Raw genomic sequence first — 18,932 nt, forward strand, 5'->3', positions numbered from 1 at the left:
TGTTTTCTGCGGTACGCATAGCAGACGACGAAAAGAAAGATGGCGGACGACGCGCTGTTTGAGTTCTTGTTCATGGAAATGACAAACTCTATATACTGCGACGATGATGCTGCAGAAAGGGTAATCATGCCTCGGAGCTCGAAACAGCATATTTCGATGCAACCAGGCCGTGCTGCCTTAGAATTTATATTATACCACGCACCTACTTGCACTGTTCGTGTCCTCCCACCGTAGCCATCGCCGTTTCAATCTCAAAAACTTGTTTTCGCAGGATGCATCGGTCACCAAGCTGGAACAGATCGGTTTTTCCACAGGGTACCGATTGGTAGAACGGTAAGTTGCTGACCTATTGCAGGTGAACTCGTGTCACTACTGCGACTGCACCGTCACTTATGCAAGTTCACTGAAAGATACCAATGCGCACGTTCTATGCGTGCAGGCTCACGAAAGACTGGCCCAGGTTCAAGACCGAGCTGGACGTTATCAAGTTCATCTGCAAAGAATTCTGGTCTGCAGTTTACAAGAAACAGATCGACAACCTGAGGACAAATCATCATGTATGTTTCGGCTAGTAAGCTTCCTTGTTTTTGGTGTGCGATGTTAACATGTTTGGAGATGCGCTGGTTAGCAATTCTTAAGTGCCTCCACTCATGCAGGGAGTTTACGTTCTGCACGATAACAAGTTCCGGTTCCTGACACAGCTGTCCAACAACAAGCAGTACATCGAAATGGCCCCCAAGGTGAGTCTGCCCGTGCATGTAACCTGTTCTAAGGTTTCGTTTTATGCTGTGGGGTGCAAGGAAAAGCGAGAGAAGTTTACGGTTCCTTTGGCCGTGTTTTTTTTTGTTGTTGTTGTGGAGTTGGTTAAATGTTTGTGGCACGCTGCAGCTGCTATCCCAGGTAACAGTGTTCTTTTAACGTAATAGTGTTAATGTTGTCGTTCTGCTGAAAATCCGGCGTCGGCGTTGTGAGCGAAAAATCTCCAGAAAAGCAACCTAGGTGGTCCACCCAGGTCACGTGACCTTGTGACGTCATCACAACCTGCCCACCGGATTGTGAGCAAACTGACTACCGTGGCAGATGGCAGTTAATCATTAGTCGCAAGAGGTTGCTCGGAAAGACCAACCTGGGTCGCACAAGCCCCATCGGTGGCAGCACGTGCCCTCGAAGGGCAGTGACGCATCGCTTAACCGCTGCACCACTGCGTCAGGAGGGGTATGAGGACTCCCAGGGATCTATGAATGTAAAGTAGAGATTTCGTGAACAGTTCGTGGAGGGCTTTGCTATGCAGTTCTGAAATAGACGAATTCCAAATGCTGTAAGGAAGCAAACGAAGCCCTGCGCATGTTTCAGTACCCTTGTGTTGTTTCCTCAGTGAATACTGCTTTTTAAACTTGGAAGTGCTTGCTTCTCGCAGTACTTGGCGTTCACCTGCGGCCTCATCCGTGGAACTCTTGCCAACCTAGGTATTAACAGCATCGTGACAGTGGAAGTCACCACCATGCCTGCATGTAAGTGGTGTTCCATCGGAGTTATGCCATTGGGTACACCCATCCGCAAAAGATTACGAGTTTGAGAGACCCTTGAAAAACAGTTGCATTTTCTTGTGGTCGCACAAACAAGTACACTGTTCAGTTTCCTTGTGTATTCTGTCGATGCAAGGAATTCGTGTTCTTTACATATCCCATGCCCTGTGAACTATTGTGGTTTGGTGCACAGTTTGAGTCACATTTGTGTAGATCACTGGAGCAGTACAAACCAGGCAATAAAAGCCAAAGTTCTACAGCAGCACTTGGCTTTCGGATGAACTGCTTGTGCTTACCTGGCTTTTAGGTCTACACGGTTCTATTTCAGTGCAAGCATTGCCTTTAAAACCCAGCAACTGTGCCGAGGTGCTGCTTTGTTCTCAGGGCAATGCATCAGTCATGCACATTACACAAGTGTGACACAGACTGTACAACTGTGTATGCACGTTTAGAAGTATAACCACTGTATTTTACCTGCATTCATGAACAAGGGTGAAAAGTTGATGGATAAAAGAAGTTTGTAAAGAAACTGAAGATAACGTAGTGAGCAGTGGCAAGGAAAGTGGCAGATGTAATAAGATATGAAGAGGGCACAAGATGTTGAGGACTAACGCTAGATGCAATGATCATACTCTTGATGAAGACAGGAGAATGAAATGAACTTGCACAGGATGTGCAGTGCATAGAACGGATGACAGGTTGCCTATTAGAGTGGTGGGGTGTATCTAAGAAAATAGCAGTAGTCAGGAAGACATCAGGAACTCTAGTGTAATGGCAGGGTTAGGAAATTTACAGATACTATAGAGTTGCTGCTGCTGACCCTAGAAGGGTAGTTTGAGATCACTGTGAAGGGACTTTGTCCCAGTGACAACTAGGTACAGTTACACCCAGTACCTGCAATGCACTAACGGTGGCCATATAGCAGTTTTTGCAGTATGATACAAAGCGCCAAACTTGTGGTGACACTGTAGGGAGCCCTAGTCTTTTGACTGGCAGCTAATCACTTCACTTGTACTTATTTGTGATCTAAGCTCCAACCAGAAAAGTGTACTGCAGGTATTACTAAATATGTACAGTACGGTCCATTGTTAAAGGGAGCATGCGATCACGTAGCTTCCGCGCTTCGCGAAGCCCTGTTGCCTAGATGCGGCGAGAATGGGCGGAATCAGGCAGATGGGCGGAAAGACCAGCCGGCATGCTTACTCTGCATGCATCTTGTGCCGTTAATTCTCGTACATTCTAGGCGGCAGCGCTTCGCGAAGTGTGGAAGCCACACGATCGCATGTTCCCTTTAACAATGGACCGTACTGTACATGCAGTTGAATTCAGCAACCACATGAAATGGCATAGAATGCCTGTGGGTTAAAACTGACAATTTGCAGTAAGCAACATAAATTCAGGTGCCTTACAGAGGCAGTGCAAATGTTGCTGTGAGCATTTGGTTACTACGAATTCACAAAATTCGTATATAAATCACGTATTGAGGCTTGCATGCTCAGATAATGCAAAATGAACATGCTTAACATGGTTGCTTTTTACTTTGCAGGCAAGTTTCAAGTCCAGGCTGCACAGAACTCATGAAAGTGTTTTTATTTTTGGTTTCATTGTGTTGCATAAATGTCAAAAATGGTGTTTGTGTGTATGATCTGGTTATTAACATCATTTACAGTTGTGATAACAGTAGCTGAAGTACAGTGTGTTGTAGAAGTGAACTTATCCACTCTACATCGCTCGCTGCTTTGTGGTGCATCACAAATGTGCTTTCAAAGTTTGCAGGTCAGTAAAGTCAACCCTTGTACTTCTGGTGTCATGATGTTTTGCTGATTTCAGTGAACTCATGGCATTACCAACATCAATACCATACACTACTACTATCAGTATTAAGACATGTGGACAAACAGTAGGTCAACAGTCAGACTATATTTGAAGCAGCATGGTATTTACAGAACATTCCGAGGGAGAAGGCCCACCAACAGTCCAGAAGCAACATTCCAAGTTCTTGTTCAGTCTCTGTTTCGCTGAATGGCTTAGTAAACTTCAACGATGGTGGCAACTACCATTAACACCGGCTGGTGACGAGCTGTAGTTCACAAGAAGGGTGATATCCAGGCATTCAAGGCCTGCTGGACTGAGTAGGAAGCAAACACAACAGCTGCAGTCTTCAGCCGTCCCATCCCAGTGACCGCTGCAAGTGAATGGAAACGTGAAAAAAAAATGAGATTTTGGGCCATGAGCAATATTTCTTTTTGAAACAAAATCTCAAGGAAAAAATTTCGTTTACATGCCATTGACAATGAAGCGCAGCATAGCAGCATTGTACGTTCAAGTCTGTAGTGAAGTGCATCTCATTAACTAGCTTAGTATACACAAACCACAGCAACCATTTTAGTTGCCGGCACATTACTACAATATAGCCGACTTTCGATAATGCAAAGGGGACCAAAAATCGGTCTGTATTATGCAGGGTTCAAATTAAGGGAAGCCTCTAAAACAGCATCAGTTAATATAAACTAAGGTTCAAATGAACATGATTCAACTGCATAAGGGAAGTGCTCGACCCGATCCACTATGACAAAGAGAAGTTTCGTACAAAATCATTCAAATAAACTGGCATCTACTGCAGTGGCAACTACGGAAGCACGCTTGTTGCTTTCGCCGCCGCCGAGCCATTCAGTTCACTGTGGGCGGAGGTCAGCCAAATAAACGGTTTCTTTTGTAAGCCTTCTTTCACTGTCTTGCTCACTGCCTGGACTGCCGTCACCACTATGTAACATCTGGTGGAGATGCAGGGTATCGATCCCAATACCTCTCCCACAACAATCAATGCTTAAGCTGCCGCTGCACAGGCATAGAGAATGAACAGGCTAGCGATCCCCAGGGAAAGAATGACTAATAGCTCCACTCTTTAAGCTTCTTCATTTGTGAATTTGTTCCTATCTGCAGCCCTCAAAGTTGCAAGCTGTACAAGTTCTAATGTAGGGGGAAAGATTTTGCACTGTGAGTGACATAGCAGGTTGATTAGCTTGAGCAAGCATTTGAGTGATGGGCAATATTAGGGAGAAAGTATTACGTACAAATTGCAACGATATGAAAGGAAACGCTTCATCTGCACGCAGTCTACAATTTGCTCTACGAGTAGAGTAAGAAGGGGATCTTCGGTTTATTCCCCTCTACAAGTAGCTCTCGCAGTAGTCGTGTGACACCTTCAGTGCCTTTTCAACGCAAAAGCAAGACCAAATCTGGTTCCTGAATGCGAGCTAAGCGTTTCTATTCGTACTGCTTGTGCCTGTACAAATCCTGATGAGACAGAGGCTAGGAAAATGTACACATGCCATAACTGTGACAGAAAATGAGCAAGACAGGAGTTTGTGCAGGTGTAACACAAAGATGGCAGGAAGAGAAGCACACACGTACCTCTGCAGGCCTGTACCTGCGAGAAGAGGAAGAAAGTAGCGAGGAACAGCTGTGACTGGAAACGGTCGCAGCCCCACAAGTTGGCGGGCAGTGCGAGCAGCTTCCCATAGCTGCCTAGCACCATGGCTCGTGCCAGTAGCTTCCTGCAAACACGCCGAGGCCATTACTGATGGCTGGCTGCCGAGACAGAATGTGCCAACAAGATTTCGCACAGCCGACACATTAAACACACCACAAAAAAATTGAGGGGGCACTTTGACGATGTGAAGTGTGCGAGGCGAAAGCCTTTCCATGCAACTTGCCGTGGGCACACACGAGGCGGCTATGGGGTGACTTGGATTGGCTAGTCATGGCTAATTAGTCATGATTGGTTGATGACCAAATAGTAATAACTAATTAGTCATGACTTGTGACTAGTAATGACTTTCACTAATGACGGACAAAGTCATGGCAGCGAGTAAGAGTCATTAAAGGCTTTCGCCTTAATAAGTTGGGACAAAACACACAAGATGGGACAGGTGCTCATAATCAGCTCACTGTCTTGACTAGCTGTCTTTGGTGCTGCATCTGACCTGTCAAACGACCACCTAGCTTGAGAGGATGCAATGGGTCACACTGCTAGTGATACAGTGATGCCAAAGGGACGTAATTCTCAAGAACTCACTCTTCTTCTAGTTTTAAACATCTGTCAGCATGTTTACCAGCTTGATTGCTGAAGACTGGATCTTGGTTTACGCTGGTGGCATCAAGAGCGACAGCAGTGGCAAGAATAATAATAAAAAAAAGCTCTTTACTTTGCTGACTAGCTTGATGACTATACCACACAGTCCTCAGAGCCCTGCTGCTACCAAGAAATACATACATCAGGGGGGTTTTCGCTACATGAAAATCAGCAAGGGTAACTTACCAAACAATCCAACATTCACGTTAGCAAGAAAGTTATGGCATGCCTCTGAAAGAGATGGTCAATGCAACATACCTGTCTCACCTATGACAAAACCTGAACAGCCAAAAAGACTAAAAGCAACTAGCCATGACACCATTCGTGTAGCGAAAAATCTTGGTTGAGGTAAAACGGAGTAAATGTCAGCCTCCGTGTGGGTTTGATTTTGTTGCAATCCAGGCAACGGGAGTGCAGGATTTGTCAAGTTCAAGGTTAAGAGTCAAATTTGGGGCGGAATGATTTGTGCATTACTTCGGGCTGCCTCGGACTGTGGGCACAGAATTTTGGTTGCTAAGGCTGTCATGTACTGTGTCATAGGCCTCCAACAGCTATTAGCCACATTCCTGTAGTTATTCCAGTGCTGTGTTTTTTATTTTGCTATTAACAATCTCTTTATATACGACAGATCTGACACTAACTTCCTGTGGAAAAGCAACCAAAAGGATTGTTTTAGCTTCAAGTTATATGTCAGAAATCGACTCATGTTTTTTGTGTATTGGTGATTAAATTTTCACCTACCCAGATGAGCGAGTGCAGAGTCACACCAGAAACTACTACAACAATGACACACATCTCATGACTCGTAGCGTGATTACCAAGTCACTATACCAACACCATCAGGTGAGACTATTATAGTCATGCTTGTTCTTTTGTACTCCAATCTCATTCTTGCTGCTAAAGCTTTCAGTGTTCTAGCCCCAGCAAGTTTATGTACTAACCAAAAAGATTTTAGTCAAATGCCCCAAATTATTGCGACCTGCGCCACTCACCTGTCACACAGGCAGCCAGATATCCTTGTAAATAGAACAACCAGTGCTATAAAGACTGCATTGCCTGAGAAGGAAAGAAAAGAAGTTCTCAGTAACATTTAGAGCACTGAGGAAAGCGATACTTTTACCTCTGAATGCACAAGCTTAACAGCAGTCTAGTGACAACAAATAATGAGCCTGAAATCCTTGAAAATCCTTTTAAAAAAATTTTTGAAAATAAGAGAGCACGTAGCACTTACTGGCAACAAGAAACAGGCAGATGATATAGAAGTGCCACTCCAAGTCGTAGCCAGCCTTGTGCGTCTGCTGCCTCGACATCCAGCGCTCTAGAGCTTCGCCAAGCAAGAAAAGCAAGGCAATTTTCCAAGGCCTCTGCAAAAAAAAAATGAAGACTGTAATATGCCTGTCATCTATGCAACGAGTTGACCACATGTGACCACTATACTTACGCCCATGCCAACGTTGAAGATGATGTGCCTGTACGCCTCCAACTTTTGCAGGACTGCATCAATCAAGACTATGGAGAACTCCGTTTCAATGTACTCGTCAACCACACGGTTGCAAACGCTCTGTAAGGGACAAAAGGGATTAAATTACAGAAAATAAACTATTAGCAAAGACAGCAAAAAGTGAGAGTCTGTTTCAGTTTTACAGAGCTTACAGAGCATCTGTCTAGAGCTTTCAAACTGCTTACCAGAGAGCACACTTGGGTCATTCATGAGTGGCCAAGGGTTCGAAACCTAGCCTTATCGCGCATGCATATTCCCATGAATCGTGTTTAACACTTCTTTCTTATGTCCAAGTCCGCATTTGTTTAAAAGCCGCAATCGAATGAGCGATAGATCAGACCTCCATCGGACTACGCAGCCTGTTTGTGCGCGGGGTACGTGACCATTTCGAGAAGATAACGGAATCGCCGTACAAGGATAGAAGGGTATATGGCTAGCTTTCATGAATCCCGATCGCAAGTGTGCGCACTAAGTTCATATACTCACACATCGGGACAACTTCAGTAGATCGGGACCGTAGCTCCTGTACAACTGCGGCTGCATCTCGCCGCAGTGAACGCAAGCGTAACTCGGCTTCATGGCGACAACTATGCTGCGGAAAGTCTCTACACAGGCGGTTTGTAACAGGGCGGCGCAGGGCAGCAGAAAACGATCCCGATTCACTTCTTGGGTTCTTCGGACTTCGATTCGGGGACGCCACTCTTGAAAGAAAACGTTTCCTTCAGCTTCTCCAGCAGCGACTGCTCAACCTGGCTGCTTTCAGGGCTGTGCAGGTTCACGAAGATCACCTTGGAGCACTCGGCCCGCGTGAGATCCGAAGCAGACGACACTGAGATCCTAGGGTACAGCCTGCTGTAGCGGTCGGAGGCAAGGGCACGCAGGCTGTTCAGGCGACGCGCGCACTCCTTCGGATCCGGCAGGACGGTCTGGTCGCTCTGGCGGAACTCTTCGGCCACTCTACGCCGGATGAACTCGCCCAAACATTTGCCGCTTCTCGAAGGGTCAGCACGCCAAACGCTACAAAGTTTCATGTAATCGCGGTACAAGTTACCTGCCATTTGTAGCGTGCGGAACGAACTTGTACGGGCATGAGTTGGATTGAAATTTGGATTGATACGGATGCGGGCAGCATGGGCAGCGGGCCAAGAGGGCCAAGAGAGCGCTAAAAGCGTTTCGCGCCTCTGGCTCAATTGACATAAATTTGTACCACTTCAAAGCTTTCAAATTTAAACTTCAAAAATACACCATATAAACTTTTCAGGGTACATAAAACGTGAATATTATTAGAAGATTAATTTCTGTATATGTAACTTATGTAGTTTCGGTTTCGGAAGTTTACTCCGATGAGCGCCGGTTTTGAATTTTTTGCACTCTCTGACCGACATTAACCTGGTACAGGAAAAAATTTGCCCGAAATTAGAGTTTCAGGTAACATAAATCTATAAACTAAAAGCCACAAACGTAGTGTTGAACGACGTGATCTCTCGGGAGTAGTAGAAGAAGACAACGTAGGCAGTTTCACATCGTGAGTTCGCGCTCCGCTATTGCTGCTCGAAGGCCGATTTCTTGTCGAGATGGCCGTAAGACACGCTTCTGTTGGCGCCGCTAACGACGACACTGATCACGATACACTAGCACAGCGATCGACAGGCAAGTACTCTCAAGTTTAAGTCAGCTATTATGTTAGTCAAGCTTAACCGAACGACACCTAACCTGACCAATTTGTTGTTCGCTTCTCAGGCATCAAGAGAAGAACCATGCAAGTAGAAATACAATCCAGCATTTTGCGCATATAAGGGTTTCCATCTTACCTGATACTGTCCTCCACCTTCCACCCTTTTTCAGAACATTCGATGAAATCAAACACACAGCCCTGACCACCACACCAGAGCCTTTTACATCACCTCTGTCCTGTGTTTGGCTTGCCATGGTGCTCATCGGCCTATTCATCATAGTGTCCGTCATTCTAACTCTCTGCTATCTCTTCAAGAAAGGTATGTACAATCGTGCAAGGTTCATAGCTTTTTTATTAGACAAAAGCTAGGCAATGTTGGATGAAACACCAGGTGCTGCACAAAACCGGAATGCACAACTGCTCTATATCTATCCCATCCTGAATACATGATCTATCCTTATTACATATAATCTCAGCATATTGACTGATGTTTTGGCTACATTCACTATGTAAAGCATACACTTGTTTACTGCCCTTAGGCCACCCACCCCTGCCCACAAGCCCTTCTGTCCTTCGTAAGTAAATGCAACTGATGTTGCAATGATACTCTCCATGCTTAATTGCAGTAGAACTTTTTTTTTGCTGACAGAATGGAGAAATGCTTACTTAATTTTTCTAAATTATTAGGCCCTATAGTATTAAGTCAAATACCTGAAGTATGAGTTAAGGGCATATAAGTACTATGTGCATACTTTATTTTCTCCTTGCACTATCATCCACCAATTTCCATGCTAGTTAGTCCATTACGTTAGTCCAATACATTTAACTCAAATTTGGCACGTGATACCCTCAGATGTTTACGTGCCATAAAACCCAACACAGCATAACGCAACAATACATTCGGGAGAACTTGCAAAGGTGATAATAAGGGAGAACTTTCAAATGAGGTGATAATTGCTATTAAAATTCATCTGATCGTAGCCATATGGCTACAAACGAAAGCTACACAGTTTTGTCGAATCTCTTCATCTGAGCCCAGGATCACAGTCTGTTTGAGCAGCCACTGTATTGACTAAGCTAACAAGGCCATCTAGCACTTTTTGTGCACCAGACTGACCGTAGTGTACACACACACAGTTTGCTTGTGAATCCTACAGCCTATAATGTAGCAGTCAGCTACAGCATGCATGGGATGTCCCCTCTCATTTCAGATATGACAACATCCAGCCAGAAAACTACCAACCACTACACCATAGTGGTAAGTACTACAAGAAATAAATGCTAGGCTCGAGCGAGATATCCAAAAACCACAAATGCGGTCAAACCTGAAGGTTTTGTAATGAAGCCAGTAGATTATTTCTCTTGCTCCTAGTTTTCCTCTGTAGTTCATCTTTTCTATATCTGTGTTCTTTATTCCATTACAAGGCTTTCTTTATTTCAAGAAATGCTATAGCTCACAGCACAATAAAAATAACAAGTCCCCGGGTACAGAGGATTTACTGTTAAGTTATATATACTGGGCTGCCATGGCACCGCTGAAATTTCCAAAGGAATGAGCATGAAAGTTTTTCTCATCAAGCAGAAATTCTGAGCTTCAGTAGCGTTTTAAGTGTATCTGAACAATGAACCGTGAGGCCTAGGAACTCATGGCCAAGATTGTACTATCCCCGACAAAAGCAACTGACCTTCCCCTCCAAGTTCCGAACCGCCATGGCCTCGTGGTATAGCACCCGCCTCGGCTTCGGGAGGTGGTGGGTTGGATTCCCACTGCCGGCCGATCACCCACCGGTTTTATCAAATGGGTACAAGTCATGGCTCGGCCTCGTGTTAGGCTTCCCAGGATTGCATGGCTTGGGAAAGAAGCCTGCTGCTCTTTCAAAATCTATTACAAAATGTTACGTTAATACAGAAGATACAACATCAGTAGCATTAAACTGTGACATGATGCCAAGTAGTGCCATATGGTTTGTGTCATTTTAAATTGTCATCTTCAAGCCTGTCAGTCTATGATACAGGTATTTTGATCATATGGATGCTGCTTAGCATGCACTCCTGTGTGACTTCTAGTTAAAGTGGACCCTCATCAGTTTGGATTCTTTTAATTCTAATTTTTATTTATTCGAACTGGCACTCGATCCCGTCAGCCCCATGTGTATTAAAATGCTCCCTTTAATTCAAAATCCACATGGTTCTAATAAATTTTGGTTTCTTGTGTGTTCAAATCGACCTCTCCTGGCCTATTTGATCAGCACATGTGCTTCTGGTTCCATGGGCAAAACATGCGGTGTGCCAAGGCGTCTCTAATCGGAAGAAGAAAGGCAGTGGGAGATCGCTCGTCACAAGCGAAACTGATTCAGAAGCGAAATTCGACGATTTCCCGCTTTGGGCTATGCCCCAGCGCTCGTCTACTGAGCCAGAGTACGCGGGTTCGAACCCAACCGCGGTGGCCGCGTTTTGATGGAGGCGGACCTGGTGTGCTGTGCAATGTCAGTGCATGCAATGTCAGTGCATCCCCAGGTAGTCAGAGGGGGCACCTCTTTCTTCCTTTCTTCTTTCCCTCTCTCATTTATCCCTTCCCTCATGGAGGGCTTCCATGAGATATATGAGACAGTTACTGCAGCATTTCTTGTCCTTAAAAAAGCAATTTTCATTTTCCATGCCCCTTTTACTATATTTACACCAGAGAGAGGTTATCAAAAGTGAATTTTTTTACTGTGGCTCAGTGATTAGTTATGAGCACTTCACGCCTTTTTATCACCACAATTAGACTCCTCTCCTCTTCACTTGCACCCAGTGTTTCTTTGGCATAACTAAAACCCACTGTTTCCTTTCTTTCAGGCCAACATCACTCTTACTAAAAGTGATAAAACTGATGGCACAACGACATCACGAGAAACATAGCTTTTGATTCCCAGTAAATAAATCTGTATGTGAATCGCGAGTGCTGGATCCATATTCAACGATGACTTATGCCGTAGAGCTACATGCATGCGAAACATGCTGTACAACTCACACAGCCAACAAATACAAGAAAACTCGTCTAAAGATTCAATTTATTGCACCATTCATATAAAAAATAGGTATGTACATATCTGCCTTTGATGGCAGCATTTGGAATGGAAATTAAAACACGAACGCATGCCCCAGGTGTACCCAGGCATTAGACGTCACAACTTTGGTTGACTAGGGACATTTTGTGCAGCCATGAACTTCAGAAAATGTAATCGATAAGCCAACTTCTTATATGCCTCATATACATTAAATAGTAAATATCTAAATGCTAGCTGATGGGTTTTGATAACAGATGGGTTCACATGTCTTGTACCCTCAATTGAAAATATCTTTTGAATTAACTTTGAAAACATCGTACATGTATGCTGCCTTACCCTGCCTTGAGACAATGAGGCAGTAGGCCTGTAAAATGCTTTTCCACAGAAGACAAACTGAGTGAACAAAGTTCCTCCATCACCGAGGTTCCCACATTGTGCTCCCACTATGGGTGGAAACTGTGAAAGCCTTTGCCCAATGTTGCCTTTTGGATCTCGTGAAATCGAGCCAGGAACAGCGGCCTCAGTGCTGGCCGTGCAAGGCGGAACAGGTAGGCAACACTGGGCGCACTTTGCACTGCTGGGCAGTCGCCGCACTCCTGTGCGGACGGCGGTAGAGAGTACGATGACGTTCGGGTCACATACTCTGCGACCCGCACCCTGGCTCGGTTTGCCATCTGCGGAAGAACAAAGATGATGTGCTGTGAATGGCTAATTTCGGCCTCTTTCCAGTTAATAAACATTTTCTCTATTTAGAGAAATGATGATTTTAGTCAGTGCCTGCTAGTCTTCGCCGATGCTGTCAGGTGATGAAGCAATGCAATTTGGCACAATTTGCTGCCAGCTCGCGTGCTCCGTATTATGTGCAGTACGTACTGCGTACAATGAGACGGGAAGTGCGTTCAACATTCACAAAGAGGACCGTGACGTCATCATTGGCATGTGGCAGATGGTTGTTTCTACAATGCTATTGTAGATGGCACTACAAGTCTCAATGCAAGCTCAATGTGCTGTTTTCTAGTTGCTGCCACAGATGGCGCTGTGATCTCAGGGTGGTAGCAGACCCCACGAAATCTCGAAACGTGATGAGTAAGAGCTAACGCTGGTAAAAGTAATTTTGACTAGAGCTGTGCAAATAGGAAAAATTTTGGGTGTGAAGCCCACTTAGTCCTCGCGTATCTATTTTGCCGGACTGCAAACCGCACGATGGGCCCCGATCACCCAAATACGTCGTGAACTGTTTCGGCATGAAAATGAAACCAAGCTGTTAGGTGCCTCAGCACGTGCACTGCACTCTGCACGGTGCGGTTGCATGGGCTCACTTCGAGTCCAACGTTTCTGTCGTATGTCGTTTTCTTGTCCTCTGTGGCATAAGATAAGCAGTTTCTAGATTATAACTGACGAAAATTGAGAACGATCAAAGTGGTTGCAGCGAGACAATCGGAGCAGCGCACTGATTTTATGCAAAGTCTAGCATTACCGCACGTGGGTTTTTGCCCCGTGCTGACAGACATTCAATTCTACGAGGAAAGACCAAGTTAACGCGTGTGACAAGTGCAGCATACTGCTATTTGGGAATGTCATGATGTTTTTGTTGTGAGTTTAGGCGAACAAGAAATTAGTAATTTCTTAACGTTTATGAAGTTCGAACACTAAAACTGTGGTGTGAATCGAATCAAAAATACAATTCAAAAACTATTTGAAGTTTCGAATACTCGCAGACCCCTACTTTTTACACTGAAGGCACATCCACACCGGTAAATTGTAGAGGCCGCACAACTCGTTTTGTGTGTGTCTGTGGTAGACGACATAAGTGTGAAGAAAGTATCAAGTAAAAAAGCAATGTTCAGTCAATTTCACTGGTGTGAACTTTTCTGTGCTATCTAGCACATGATCTAAAATGCACCCAGACACCACAGACTTGCACGAGCTGAATCCAAGGGAAAAAGAAACAAAACCTTGGAGAACACCTAATTACCGTTACCTGTGACAATGAGAAAGCATAAGAACCTTGTTATGTGCTGCCATGCACAAATTTACATGCATGCCATACAATGCACACATACCATGCATTGTCATGCACACAATGCATAACTGCAGATACAAAGCATCACAATATACATCTTTTTAAGTGGTCAGAATCTTTAGAGGCTCCATTCTCTCCCCTAGAAGAGGAGAGGGGAACTTCCCTCTCTCAATTTTGCCACCTATCAACCGTGGCACTAGTGGTGGATGCAATGACATGGCACTCATATGCTATTGCATAAATGTATTGGTGTTCACGCAAAGTCACGCAAAGCTGCCGGACAGGTTGGATAAAAATAAACACCTTAAACCACAATTATGCCCCAGATCCTCAGTGGCAGGAAACAGTGCGCTGTCCTCACCTCTTCCAGCTGCATTCCTGACTGGGGTGGTCCCAGGTCGAGGGTCACGTAAGCGGGGTCACCGGCTGGCCCACTGCACGACAGCTCAGCCAGGGAGAAGCACCTCTCGAGTGCGCCATCGGACTTACTCAGGAGACAAAGGCACTGAAAAAGGCACACACACAAACGAAGTCCATTTGTGCGCGATTAATTCGTGCACAGTCCATTCGCCTGTCATTTATTCATGCACACTTCATTTGTGTGCAATCCATTTGTGTGTAGTTCTGTCATGTGTAGATCATCCCTGTGTGGTCCATTCATCTATAATTTATTCACATGCAATTTTTTTTCGCGAGCAATTCATTCGTGTGCATTCCTTTTGCATGTAATCCATACATACATAGAAAAGTAATATTTCTGGCCTGTGCAACAGCTCTCTCCACAACTGCACCAAATATATGCAGTAACGTAACTGCAAAAAAAAGCATTACACCACTGTGACAGTATCATCAGCAAAAAAAAGCCAACAGGGTGTACTGTAAAACTATGAGTTATGGCTGCTGCACAGACTTGAACTTCTCTCCATTTTCTTCAACACAACAAAATAGCATTACACTCTGGCTAATCTCCTTATCATCATCATCACCATCAATATCATCATCATCAGCAGCAGCATAATCATCAGCCCGACTATGCCCACTGCAGGGCCTTATCATCAATGTACGGCTAAAGCCTGGGTGCCAACAGTGCCAAAAATTACACAAAGCTCAACTGACTCAGCACCAGAAAAAATAACACATGACGTGTGCAGAAATATGTGCTGCTTGATTAGGCAGCATAACAGTACACAACGTGTAACGTGGTCATAACATGATGGATGTCAAATATAAAACTGCGGTGAAGCCTTGCATGGAGGCTCCATTGCACAAACAGCAAAGCTTGTGACAAGTGTGCCAATTCGGCGTACTGGAAGAACAACGTGGATATAAGCAAGGGGAATGCCCAATGAGGTCGGAAGCCTGTGGCTTTGGTCTTGCACAAATAAATCGTACTAAAGAGGCCCTTGAACGCACCTGCTGAGTCAGGACAAGGATCAGGGGTTGGCTGGTGCCCTCATCCAGCAGAAGGTGGACGTGCAGTACGAGTAACAGCTCCTGACTGGGCAGTACGCTCCGGACCCGGGCCTCAGAGCTGGCCGCTTCGTCAAAGGACATCGCCCGAGGTTCGTGCCGACGCTGGGTGAAATCGCCCCAGCCTGCCCCCTGCAGGATACCTGCGTGGGGGAAGAAGGGATGGGAGTGTGCCTGAGTAAACAAGCTGTCTAAACTAAGGTGCGAAAACAAAGCCATAGACAAAACAAAGACGCCTGTAATCACACAGACAGGTTCAGGTAATCGCTCCACAACATGCCTGGGTTACACACTCAGTGGCTGGCAGGTGGATGAGGGAGCTTTCAGTTATGACACAGCATTTCAATGTCAGCACAATACGCTCGCAGAAAAAGTGCAGCATAAAGCTGCCATCTATTTCTTTCTCAGAAAGAAACTAATAAATCAAATCGAATCAAACAGCAGAAAAACTGATGGCTCAGCAGTGAGTACCAAATAGGACCATAGTCAGGTTTCAGTGCCAACAGAGTGTGGCCTGAAAACAACAAAATAATGTTCTTTTTTGCCAACTGGCAGATGAAAAATCTCTTTCATAGCAGAGCGCATCTTTCTTACCTAAGTGGTGATGCAGAAATCATAGGCGCTTTTGAATTGCACCTAACTAAATTTTCTCTTAGTTCATTAGTTCATGTATGCTGATCACTGACTGATATCACTGGAGTCAGCTCACGAACCAGAACTTTATTAGCTTAATGATACGCAGTACAGAGGATAACACTGTGCGTGCAGCATTGTTTCCTTTAGGAAACACACCATAACCAGCTAATAACATTGCGCATTGCGACGGCTCTAGGGACTGAACCCAGCACGCCCCACATAAAAGGTGGATGCTCAAATTACTAGGCCACCACTGTGGTATCCAAAAACAGACCTGACCATTGACACACAATTACTGTCAACACCCTGCTCTCGAACTGTGGCGGATGTTGATGTTTAGATCAGGCAAAGTCTCAGCCAGTGGAGCAGTCATTGCCAAGCAGTTGACCACGAAACAATTACAAGTAGCGTAAAGAGAACAGTGAAGTGGGTGCACACCTTTGCCCGTCTGTGCCACAAGCTCGGCAGCACCACTGATCGGCTTGGCCACAGCACCCATCAGGCCACGGCCAACGCCCTTGACGAATCCGGTTGGCCCTCGGCTTTCTTCGTGAATCAGGGCTTGCATGGGGTGGTCCACAATGCCTGCCACAGCCCCTGCATGTTGCCATGCAAATGTTTCCAGTGATTAGAAAAGCCAAGATGACCAAAACCTTCCACAGCCGATGTCTCTGCTGCCAGCAATCCGAATTCCTTGAGCAGCTACAATGTGTGGCTAACCTGGCAACAAGGCAAGCTAGCTGACACATCGACAGAAGAACGCAGAGAAAACGTAGAAGAAGCCAAACACATAAGAAAGAAAGAATGCAAACACTTGGACTCCATATGAAAGCCTTATTTGTGTTTTTTTTTTTTTTACACAAAATTTGAGAATAGAAGCAGGAACATCTCTGTGTTTTTGACCGTTTGTTTCATGTGCACGAGTGCGACTACAGTCGTACACAACTTGAGCCTACGGTGAAGCTCCTCCCACATTCAGCCTCCGCGCACAGAATTTCTCCACGGCAAAAAAGTAGTCCACTGGTTAAACATTTCTTGCTACTAAATAAGTAGCTTATCACAAGAAAAAGAATATAAGCTTTAGAATTTTTGCACGTGGATTGTTTGATATAATCAAACATGAAAAAGCTCATTTCGCTTACTGTTGCGATTGGCCAGCAGAGTAATACAGGACGCTGTGGACCGCAGCCCAGTGTTAGCAACTGCTGTTTTTTTTTTAAGTTGTATTCTACTATAGAGAGTCTATCTTTTACGTCTCAGCACTGATGCTTGAGTCACTCTCAAAGTTCGGCGTACCAAGCAGGCTGATCCCGAGAGTTGTCAGCCCCTGGCCAATGCCAGCCGACGGACCAGTGCGCAGCGATTCCTTCCAGGCGAGGTGTTCGGGGTCCAGCGAGAGCCTGTCCAGATTCCGAGACACGCTGGTGGCCAGCTGAGTCACAGAGCTTAAGGCACCTGCAACACAGCAACAGGTGAAACACAGCTCAAACCTATGCTGCTAAAGCTGAAGCAAATTTGTTATGTTAGTTTTTCTTGTTAATCTAATTGAAAACGGATGGTTACTGAGAAACTAAGCATCCACACAGAGATGACAAGAGGAGGGGGTTGGGGCACGAGGGACACAGCACAGCAAGTTGCAACAAAACACTTAGGTACACCTACATACATTACCTATTCGATTTAAACTCATAGTTTTTCATAGTTTTTTTCAGTGCGCTCCGAAAAACATGTGTACATGATATGCAAAACAGTTTTGGGAAACAATTGGCTAGGCTTGAGGCCGCCGGATTCCCTGGGTCGGTTGTTGTCGCTGTTGCAGAAGCACTCTTGAAGAAGTTGAAGCCCGGAACTGGCAAGGAGGCAATAACCTCTCCGCAGGCTAAAGTAAGGCCTGAAGTGATGCCATACTTGCACAAAGTATCCCATGGCCTCAAAAAGGTGGCAAACCGGCACAACGTGCCGTTGGTCTTCTCAGCCCCTCGGAAGCTTGGCCAGTTGGCCCGACACATCACAGGTGAAAACAAAAAACCTGGGTGTAAAAAGAGGCACGTGAACCGTTATGCGGAATGCGCCACAGGCGTTGTGTACAAAATCCCCTTGACGTGTGGCAGATCGTACATCGGGCAAACTGTGCGCTGCGTCAACGACCGGCTCAGGGAGCACACAAGAGACCTAAGGAATGGGGAAGGTGCTAACCTTGTCGAGCACTGCGCTACTTGCACGGATTGTACACCGGTGTTTTTGGGAGTGAGGATTCTGAGCACAAGCAAATCAAAAACAACCCGTGAAACGATAGAGGCATATTATATTCAGAGAGCAGGGTCAGAATGCGTCAGCGATACTTCAGTTCTTCTGTATGCTGCAGAAAAGATGTTCCTATCAAAGTTTTTGCGATAAAGATGTGAAACGAGTTTTTTTCCTGTTTACCTTGCACGGTGTGCGCCTGCGCTGGTCTGAGTGCATTAAAGCTGTGTGTGCATCCCTAAATAAACAGTTGACAGTCAGCGCTGTGTTCGTACTTCTTCTCTTTCTGCTTCTTTTCTTTGGCCGTGTGCCGTTGCGCTGAAAAACTGAGTTTAATACCAACTAGCCCAAGAACTAACTCTACTGAATTACCTATTCCTTGCAACACCCGGAATAAGGATCATACATATTCAAAGAGAAATTCCAGCATGAGAATGAGTTATAACATGCTGCCACTGATGAAGATGTATTATCATCAAGATTAGTTTCCTGAAAGAGTAATGAACTTTCCTCCAGAAAAAAAAAAAATTAAAAATAATGGGCTGCTGCATCAAACATTTACTTCATAAGCAAATAGACCTCACCAAACCAAATAGAGCTCACATGCAACATGAAATTTTTCATTTCTCCAAATATGGCCTTGAAAAATGCAGGCACAGTAGCACTTGCGCA

General features: G+C 45.1%; 4 protein-coding genes and 1 pseudogene across 6 annotated transcripts in view; 2 read left to right on the forward strand and 3 right to left on the reverse strand.

The window, feature by feature from the left end:
- The first annotated feature begins 34 nt into the window (after nt 1–34).
- On the forward strand, nt 35–3,158 carry Trs33 (trafficking protein particle complex subunit Trs33). Its single transcript, XM_089557842.1, has 6 exons — nt 35–120; nt 272–333; nt 440–557; nt 657–740; nt 1,418–1,511; nt 3,073–3,158. Exons 1-6 carry the CDS (start codon nt 40–42, stop codon nt 3,105–3,107), a joined length of 474 nt encoding a protein of 157 aa, XP_089413968.1. The 5' UTR covers nt 35–39; the 3' UTR covers nt 3,108–3,158.
- A 268-nt stretch (nt 3,159–3,426) lies between these two features.
- Nucleotides 3,427–7,783, reverse strand: Arv1 (ACAT-related protein required for viability 1). The gene is made up of 6 exons (XM_089557845.1): nt 7,649–7,783; nt 7,103–7,222; nt 6,893–7,025; nt 6,654–6,717; nt 4,941–5,083; nt 3,427–3,711 (listed from the first exon to the last, which is right to left on the reverse strand). Exons 1-6 carry the CDS (start codon nt 7,739–7,741, stop codon nt 3,614–3,616), a joined length of 651 nt encoding a protein of 216 aa, XP_089413971.1. The 5' UTR covers nt 7,742–7,783; the 3' UTR covers nt 3,427–3,613.
- A 38-nt stretch (nt 7,784–7,821) lies between these two features.
- Nucleotides 7,822–8,269, reverse strand: LOC149332415 (ubiquinol-cytochrome-c reductase complex assembly factor 2). Its single transcript, XM_089557843.1, has one exon. It carries the CDS (start codon nt 8,218–8,220, stop codon nt 7,822–7,824), a length of 399 nt encoding a protein of 132 aa, XP_089413969.1. The 5' UTR covers nt 8,221–8,269.
- A 243-nt stretch (nt 8,270–8,512) lies between these two features.
- Nucleotides 8,513–10,359, forward strand: LOC149332416 (uncharacterized; annotated as a pseudogene). Its single transcript, XR_016284892.1, has 5 exons — nt 8,513–8,812; nt 8,903–8,921; nt 9,008–9,156; nt 9,377–9,412; nt 10,049–10,359. The product of XR_016284892.1 is annotated as an uncharacterized LOC149332416 (transcript).
- Nucleotides 10,360–11,873: 1,514 nt separating this feature from the next.
- The window catches only part of Vps13B (vacuolar protein sorting 13B), an 83,908-nt gene continuing 76,849 nt past the window's right edge, over nt 11,874–18,932 (reverse strand). For both annotated transcript variants that reach the window (XM_089557953.1, XM_089557952.1), the window contains exons 55-59: nt 17,313–17,471; nt 16,455–16,613; nt 15,324–15,523; nt 14,272–14,415; nt 11,874–12,561 (exon numbers count right to left, since the gene is read on the reverse strand). In XM_089557953.1, the coding sequence (XP_089414079.1) occupies nt 12,331–12,561; nt 14,272–14,415; nt 15,324–15,523; nt 16,455–16,613; nt 17,313–17,471 (893 nt within the window). In that variant the 3' untranslated portion in view covers nt 11,874–12,330. The remainder of the gene's footprint in view (nt 12,562–14,271; nt 14,416–15,323; nt 15,524–16,454; nt 16,614–17,312; nt 17,472–18,932) is intronic.

Source organism: Amblyomma mixtum, chromosome 8, assembly GCF_055824585.1.
Source record: "Amblyomma mixtum isolate Tamu chromosome 8, ASM5582458v1, whole genome shotgun sequence".
Lineage (NCBI taxonomy): Eukaryota > Metazoa > Arthropoda > Arachnida > Ixodida > Ixodidae > Amblyomma > Amblyomma mixtum.

Coding starts and splice junctions, on each gene's coding strand:
- Trs33 (XM_089557842.1), top strand. CDS start 40: ATGGCGGACGACGCGCTGTTTGAGTTCTTGTTCATGGAAATGACAAAC. Junction 121..271: donor ACGATGATGCTGCAGAAAGG/GTAATCATGCCT, acceptor TTGTTTTCGCAG/GATGCATCGGTCACCAAGCT. Junction 558..656: donor ACCTGAGGACAAATCATCAT/GTATGTTTCGGC, acceptor CCACTCATGCAG/GGAGTTTACGTTCTGCACGA.
- Arv1 (XM_089557845.1), bottom strand. CDS start 7,741: ATGAAGCCGAGTTACGCTTGCGTTCACTGCGGCGAGATGCAGCCGCAG. Junction 7,223..7,648: donor TACTGAAGTTGTCCCGATGT/GTGAGTATATGA, acceptor TGTCCCTTACAG/AGCGTTTGCAACCGTGTGGT. Junction 3,712..4,940: donor GCAGGTACAGGCCTGCAGAG/GTACGTGTGTGC, acceptor ATTCACTTGCAG/CGGTCACTGGGATGGGACGG.
- LOC149332415 (XM_089557843.1), bottom strand. CDS start 8,220: ATGGCAGGTAACTTGTACCGCGATTACATGAAACTTTGTAGCGTTTGG.